The sequence below is a fragment of the Chelmon rostratus genome, chromosome 4, assembly GCF_017976325.1.
Source record: "Chelmon rostratus isolate fCheRos1 chromosome 4, fCheRos1.pri, whole genome shotgun sequence".
Lineage (NCBI taxonomy): Eukaryota > Metazoa > Chordata > Actinopteri > Chaetodontiformes > Chaetodontidae > Chelmon > Chelmon rostratus.
The window spans coordinates 22,065,590-22,073,936 of NC_055661.1; the positions used below are offsets into that span (position 1 = coordinate 22,065,590).

Consider the following 8,347-nt stretch of genomic DNA (forward strand, 5'->3'; position numbering starts at 1 on the left):
CCTGTGTCCACGATAACAGGAACAAGAGTGACAAAACAAAACAGACGTTGGTCCGGAGTGTCCAACACTTTAATACAGAAAATTACATACACAACACAACAAATATTAGTTTACTTTTCTTACAATGTCTCAAAATAACCTACTAAACACAACAATGTAAAACACATTACAGTTAAAACTATACACAGGCAAATGTACACAATATAAAACACATATATACACTCTTTTAATATATTATTATATAAAGATTTGTGTTTTTGTTTTTTTTTTTACCTTTAAAACTGGAAGCCAAACAGCTTGAAGAGGGAGTGTTTCACAGAAGATGAGAACTGCTGAATGCATCGTATGTTATGGATAGGTAGTTTTTACAAACAGTTGTTGGATCCTGTGTATTTAGCATGCCAATTTCTGAAACATGGTTGAAGTAGACAAAGAAATAACATTTAAATACACAAAACTTGCTGTTAAAACCGTTAAGTGCTATGGATATTACTGGATTATACAGGATCTAGAAGCCACAAAGACAGCTTACATAGAGTATGGAGTTACAGATGCAGCTTCATACACTGTGGAGTGTTTGGAGGTCGTGCATTTTCTCATTATGAATGAAATATTTACAAAAAAAGCGAATTTCTGCTTAGCTGCCTTGACGTCAGCACACACAATTGAACAGTTTGATCTTTTAAACGAGTGTTGTAGTGTGAAAATGGCAAACAGGTCGGACTTGACCTCAACCCACAGTGACTTCATGCATTGATGTTTTCCTTGAAATCTTGTGACCCATGTAGGAATCCACAGAAAATGTTAAGTGGGAAGAAATGTCATCTTCTTTGATACTGAAATCCTTCAAATGACAAAAACAGAAAAACGGTCACAACATCCACAAATGCCCCCCCCCCAAAAAAAAAAAAAAAAAAATTACAATTACATATTATGTCTGAGCTCTAGTCACTCTTTCCTCAAGCGGTAATGCTTCCATGTTCTGTTTGTCTCCACGTTTCTCTTTTTAAAAATCATTTATATTTATTTCATTTTTCACAAAAGCAGCAGAATGAGGAGAAGGAGTGAGAGCAGGGAGCTGCTGGCTGCTGCTGCAGCCGACGTGTGCGACACCCCTTGGTTGGAGAGGCGAGGAGACCTCGGGGAATTCTGCTTCAGTTTACTGGGCGGCAGCGCCTTTAAATCCTCCAGGGCGCCGTAGGCTGCCATAGAGAACTCGGGGTCTCCTGTGGTCAGCAAGTCAAACACGCAGGACTGAAAGTACACGTCCTCCACCTGCAGAGTCTCTCTACACTTGGCCGTGGCCCGCTCCACTGTGTAGACCTGGTGAGGGGGCCGCAGAGGACCCAGCTCCGTGTTGGTGCCCTGCAGGCGGGGCTGCTGGCTCTGACGGCCCAGCGTGTGCTCCTTGATGAGCTCGTTGCGCGGGCAGCCGTGCAGGCAGAGCTGCAGGCCGCCATTGTCCTCCGAAAAGTCCAGGGTGTCCTCTGGCATGCGGATGGCGAAGGTCAGGTAGCTGCCCACGCGCCGGACGATGATGGAAGTGCCGATGTAACGGGCCTGTATCTTCACCTGCTGGCCCACCCCGGAGCCGCCGCGCTCTACGATGGTCAGGCTGCCGCTCTCGCCGCCACTGCGAGTCCCATCCTGAAAGGCCAGCGGCAGATCTTCCGTGGTGGCTTGGTACACCTTCTGATCTGTACAGCCGTGGTAGGACTTGAAGATCACAGTGATCTGAAAAAAAGGGGAAAACGGGATCAGTGTTAAATAACAGATTTCAAAATTTTAAAGTAACACTTCTTATTTTCTGAAATTACAGTTAAAATATTCTTCTGTAGATAAAGCAACCGCTGAATGAGCTACAAGGTTGCATCTTTGTCTTGATGTAATGATGAGCACTACCAAAGATTACCAGATTTAACTTGACTAACAGCAGTACCGATTATAACCACAAGGTGGCAGCAGGAAACTGTTGTTTTAGCCCACTCTGGCCTTCAACAAACAGTGGCTGTGATTTTCTCTCCTGTTCCAGTTCATAACTATTGCAAAATGTTCAGAGGGCTGCTGTCAATGATCCACCGGATTGTTATCAGTCAGTTACACCATAAATAAAATCACTGTGTGGTCGTCACTATCAGATCCCTTCTTATCTAAAACAAATTACGAACACTAAAATAGCAGTAACTCCACTGGTCTTCCTGAATGTTGGCTCACACGACTCAGTTTCATAACAGCCTCAAATCTCCATGCATCTCCCGACACTTCTCCTACTCTGACACCGCGGGTGCTTACTCAGTGACTGACTGTGATTTGTATCCCAGCTGAGCTTTGAAAAACTGTGGCCTAACCCCCATTTCTTCAGAGTAACTTGACAAAGCGGTGGCTGTGGTGAAGTTTACACTTGCAGGGATACTGTATTTGATAGGTGATTTCCTGTCCTAAGTCTGGCAACTGAAAACACCTCGAAAAAGCATGACGGGGGCATGCGGGTGCTGGCACAGACAATACCAAGACTACAAGGTTTGCATGAGGCTGCACACAGAGGACACACTGCAAATGACTTTGAAAGGGTTTGTTTGGAAATCTCTGGTGCAAAATCAGCCTCTTCAATTAAGAGCATCAAAAACCCTCGCTGCTGTCCAATTATTCCTTTATTTTTCCACATTATTCCATATTTACACAAAAAGCGGCCAGTTAATTATTTGACCAGAGGGGTGAAAAAACATTCCAGATCGTGGCGGTGGAGGAAAATGTTTGAGTGAGCGTTAATCACTACCATATGACCACCCATGTGTTAAAGGTAGAGCGCTCAAGCATGTCTGTGATTCAACACCGCTGAAGGACTCCCCTCCTCTCTCCTTTCCCTCACAGATCTGAAGGAGCTCCAAGACAAGAGGAATGCTGGAGGCTCGAGAGGCACCGTGGAATGACGATTAACTTCACATGTTTGATACTTTATGGCAATACTTGAGCGAGCAAGCCCGCACTCAGCAACAGCCGGCTCATATACGCCACTAGTTTCAAACTCAGTGGAATCAGAGACGTGAGAAAAGCATCCAACAAGAGGCCACAAAATAAATCTGAGAAGTCCACAGTTTGGTTTGTTTTTTGCCAGATTTTTCTTTGTTCTTTGATTTTTTTGGAAAGATGTATTTGCCTGTTCAGGCCTTTCATCACAATGAAAATCAAAACCTTAAGACAAAATGTGAGAGGGTTTGCAAGCAGACACCGCTTCATTTTAAGGGCTCACATGTCAAAAAAGTTGGGAACCACTGTTACAAAACAACTGCAACGAGCGATTATTTTCATATTTGCATGTTTTCCCTGCGCTTGCGTTGGTTTCCCCCACGAGATCTGGTTTCCTCCACCATTAAAACATGGATCTTAGGTCAATTCTCCTGTCAGTGACCTTGAAAGGTACTTGCTTAGAGCTGGAGTTGGTCCCTAGGCAGCCCACAGTGCTGTCCACAGCAAAAAAAAAAAAAAAAAAAAAAAACACATTTCACTATGTGAATGTCTACCATTGAATGTGACAAGAGAGGAATCTTCTTATTTGCCAAGTTCATTGATTTCATAAGAATAATCGATTTGTCTAAATGTTTTTGTGATGTCTTCACTCTGCTACGGTCTCGAGTGAATAAGAAACACGGAAAACACACTTTAGAAGCTGAAACCAGAGAGCGTTTGGTGTTTTTGCTTGAAAAGTGCGACTAATTGTTGTGGCTCTTCTCTAAGCCCATCCTTACCTTGCTGGTTGCCGTGGCGCTCGAGCCTAAGACAACAGGCACGTTGGTCACCTGCACCGACAGGAAGCGGTTGTCAATCAGAGGCCACGCCCCTTCCACCTTGCAGGTCTGAAACTCGTCTCTGAAAGTCCGTAGGTGCGGGTCTCCGAATAATCCACAGTGGGCGTATTTCTTCTGACCGGCTGAGCCCGACACGAGGACCCGATTCTCGTAGTCGCACAGCTCCGACACGGCCGGGCGAGACGTGCTGGGCACCTTGGCGGAGGAGGTGGGCCCATCGCTGGAGCAGTTATGCTGAGAGAATAACTCCTTAATGCGGAAGACGGCCGAGTGGTAGACCAGGTCGCCCCTGCAGCTGCGCGCCTGCCGCCTGGTGCACAGGGCGTAGGCCCGCAAGGCGATGCAGTAGTCCACATCCATAGCCACGTCCTCCTGCAGACCACTAGAGGGTGAGGTAGAAGCCACATACTCTGCATTGCAGCGCTGGATTCGACACTGCTGGCAGTGAGCTGGAAAACAAAAACAATGACATCAACATTTGGTACTGTAGTATCATCAATGCATCACAACTGCTGTGAAAATGTTTGCATCTCTACTGATTTTCATCAAACTCCCTCTCTGCAAAAATGATGCTGACTCGATCTCCCAATCTGAACAGTTTGCTCCTTCCAAGAATCTTAAAATCCATCTGACATTTACGCGTACGTTACCTCGGCACAGCACACGAGGCAGCAGAGTCCAAACTTTTCCACTATCAAGTTTAGCTCAATCAGGAGAGCCATTAAAACCCAAATCCATGCGCTCACGAGGCCGTGGTCCCACACTGTGCTCCAGAGTCAGTCAAAACTTATTTCCCCCAAGTAGCCCTCACAGAAATAGCATGTAGCCTCACTGTGGGAGGAAACCAACCTGTGTTAGTTTGCCTGAGGGTGCTGAATGTGGTTTGGCTGTTGCTGAGGTAATTGAAGTCCATTACGCTGCACTACATGGCACAACGGGGCTGGGGTATATGGGGGCAGCTAACTTGAAGAGGATCACAAGAAGAATATCACAAAGACTCACACTTATTCAGCAACTCAGGGGCAAAAGTGGAAGCTGGAGTGGGGGTGGGGGCAGCTAAGCACAGCAGGTGATATTTGGGTGGTATCACCTAAATTCAGGGTCTTCTTGTTACGTTATGACTCACAAGCGGGACCTTTGTAAAAAAGGAAAACAAAGAAGTGCAACCATTTCTGCAGCAAGTGAAAGTGAGCATATTTATCCAGTTCTTTGCAGTGTTGTGTTACTTTTGGGTGGGATGTCTCATATGCTGAGTGGGACATTAACTGCTGCTTTATTGTGGATATATTTCCCATTTCAGACCAGCATCCACAACACATACATCACTTTAAGTCCAAAGCTGGGATCAGTCGCATCAGACTGCTCTACCATTTCGACAGAATAATCTTCTGTTCACTCCAAAGCTCCATCTAATCTCCCAACAGCATGGACACAGACAACAAGATAAGCACAGAGATTTCACATCAGTGCACGGGAATATTTTTGCACCATTTCTTCTCTTTCGCATGCGCCCGACGCACTGAAGGGGGCAGGACAGATGATTAATGCATCTCACAGTGGCTGCACTTCAACGCGAGCACTGATAAAACCGAGATGGAGTGTGAGAGGTCAAGTTGGAGCCATTCTGCATCCCTCCTCTGAATTCCAACAGGCCTCCCCCGTCTCGCTGCGAGGTCACCCAAGTCCGCTGTGATTGACACGTCTTGACAATCACTGCCTGCACGGCCATCAACAACCACACATCTCCCTAAAGGGCCTTTATGCTCCGGCACTTAGCAGGCTACCAACAAGTGTGAGGACCATGTGGGGAATATGGGAACAGGCAAAATGACCACACAGACAGCATTTACATCCTAGTATATCACAGATTAGTAGATTTTAGGAACTGGAGATAAAGGTTCTGCTTTTTTAATGGCTTTAGGCTGCAGAATGACAAGCTAAATTCTCAGTATTTTCAAGAACACAGCCAACATGAGTGCCTCACTGGTCCCAGCTCAGAGTTAGTACAAAACAAAGCTGAAAAGAAATGGGATTAAATGTTAGATGAACTATTTATAAAAACAGATATGATTGCTTTAGTTAATCACAGTGATTACACACTGTAATTTAAATAGTGAAACTTATTTAGTGAATGGTAAACACAGGTATATTTAAGTAAGTATTATATGTTAATACAACCTACATTACTCTCCCCTGCAAATATTTTTTTTTGCATATTTCAACTTTTGTGTGCTAAATTTTTTTTTTAAGTACTAGTTTTCATGCACATGTATATAAATATTTAAATTGTATTTTTTTTTTCTAACCTCATTGCATTTAGTCATCTTAATCTAAGATATGTGTGTTTTGTGACATGTGAAGTGTGGCTGCAACAATGCAATTTCTCTTAAGGGATTAATTAAGTACTATCTGGTTGTAGATAATATTTCATTAGTATTAATTAGCATCTTAACATTTAAGTATTCTATTAAAATATGATGCTTTGCAGTTTTGATGTCTAGATAAATAACACTAAGTTATATTCTGTTGCACACCTGGAAATATTTACATGCCTGACACCTTATAATCATGACATTTTAATACAGTTCACTACATACTAACAATAAACAAATCCATGTAGAAGTAATCAACAGAATATTCTTAATCAGCACAATCCAGGAGACTTTTAACTTTGCCATAAACACGAAACTGTCCACATCACGTGAAATAAATCAACCCCGCAGTCCAAACAGAGCTGCTGGGGAGATCTGTGGCAGGAGGACCGAGGAGCGACCAGCACGTTCAGAGGCCAAAAAGTTGGACCCCCATGCATGGCAGCTAACAAAGTTAATAAATGAAGCATGAATAGAGCAGAATACCACGGTCCACTCAGCTCCCCCAACCACTGAAACACTCAAAACTATGTGTTGAAATTACTCTCGTGGCTTAAATTGTAACAGCGGCCGTTTGGTGTTCGGTTAACGGAATTTTCGGGTTAAAAAACAAGCTCCGTGGTTTTCTGTTGGTCTGACTGCGGCTGCTGGACGCCAGTTGGCTAGTAAGCTATGCTAACTGGGAGCTAAACCGTAACTTCACGCAACTTGATAAAACCATCACAGCGGCGGTTTGTGTTCACTAAAACGTGATAATGGTGAAGCGGCTGGTGGCATCTTGTTCGGTGTCGTTGTTGTTTTAGCGAAAATTGGAGGAAATTTGTTCAAAAACGACGTCCGTGAGGTGAGTTAACTCGTGCTGCTCGGCTAGCGGCGATGCGAGCGTCGCAGCGCAGGCTGGGGGCTGGGACACCGAGCAGCAGCGGGACATTACTTTGTCCCCGGAGAGGACCATTAAACAACAGCCACTTGTCTCCTCGTTCAAACACAAAAACACTCAAAACTTCAGTAGCAGTGGGTGAGAAACGACCAAACGCGGTTAAAGAGAGTGAGTTCAGCCACACAGCGCCAGAGAAAAGTTAACTTTTTTCCATCTCCACCTCCATTCCGGGGGAGAGCGGGACGCAGCTTCGCATGCAGGGAAGCAGCGGAGGAGCACGGGTTGAAAAAGCAACACTTACCTGGTCGAAACAGCAGCGAAAGTAAAACCATCGTCAACGTTACACAGTCCCAAAGCTGCCGCTTAGCCGTGATTTGTGGTCCGCTTCTCCCCATACCAATCCATTCAGTTAGAATGGAGTTCCTCGACTGCTTCTCATCGACGCTGTGGCTGCGGGAAATCAGACAAAAATTCGTCTTCCTTCCCAAGCGCTGTCATTCAAAAGGGGCCCCTGTCTTCAGGGCGGCTCTGCGAGGGAGGGGTCTAAAGTGTAGCCGGGGCCCAGAGGTGATTGCTGGCCAATGAAACACTAATTATTCACTAACCGCTTGATATTTACATGTAGTGGCAATTACTGGGATGAGGACAGTGGAAAAGTGCCTTCAACGACAGAGGGGGCGGTGTGAAATTATAATTGCCCTGATTATAATCGAAGAATCGCAGGCTGTTGTGGCTTTAACAGTGTTAGAACTGCCTGCTATGTGCACATATGCAATGCATCCATGCTATGGGTAGAGCTTGGGGTATGTTCAGAAATGACAAATATTTCAGCTTTTCTCCTGCAGACCTGAAAGAAGGCTGGTAGAAATGGAAACTCTTTGCAGGACAAAGCACTTGGGGGACCAAATGTCCTGTTTGACGCCCCCCTCCCCCCGAGGACAAATGTTTGTGTGTTTTCAGCAGGGTTCTCCCACCTGTTGTTTTCTCACTGCAGACTAAGTGCTTAAATAATAGCGTTTGATTGACAATTTGCCTGCAAATTAACAGATTATACCTTGCCCGGTTTATCTAGTGAATATTCTTAATATGTAGCCTGATAGGAGAAATATAGTAACCTACAATTTGGGGTTTTCTTCATAGTACTGGCTACCTCATGTATTTTTTTGGTTACAAATTGGTGTTTTTCCTGCCAAAAAACATGAGCATTGTCTGTTTTTGAACAAAAGTCAGGGAAAATACTCTGACTCGATTATTTTCTCCCAGCAAATCTCAGCGTGCTATTAATTTTT

General features: G+C 44.6%; 1 protein-coding gene across 1 annotated transcript; it reads right to left on the reverse strand.

Annotated features, from left to right (window-relative positions):
- Nucleotides 1-901: 901 nt before the first annotated feature.
- On the reverse strand, nt 902-7,531 carry rgmd (RGM domain family, member D). Its single transcript, XM_041935615.1, has 3 exons — nt 7,360-7,531; nt 3,747-4,255; nt 902-1,734 (listed from the first exon to the last, which is right to left on the reverse strand). The coding sequence occupies exons 1-3, from the start codon at nt 7,451-7,453 to the stop codon at nt 1,036-1,038; spliced, it is 1,302 nt and encodes a 433-aa protein (XP_041791549.1). The 5' UTR covers nt 7,454-7,531; the 3' UTR covers nt 902-1,035.
- Nucleotides 7,532-8,347: the final 816 nt, after the last annotated feature.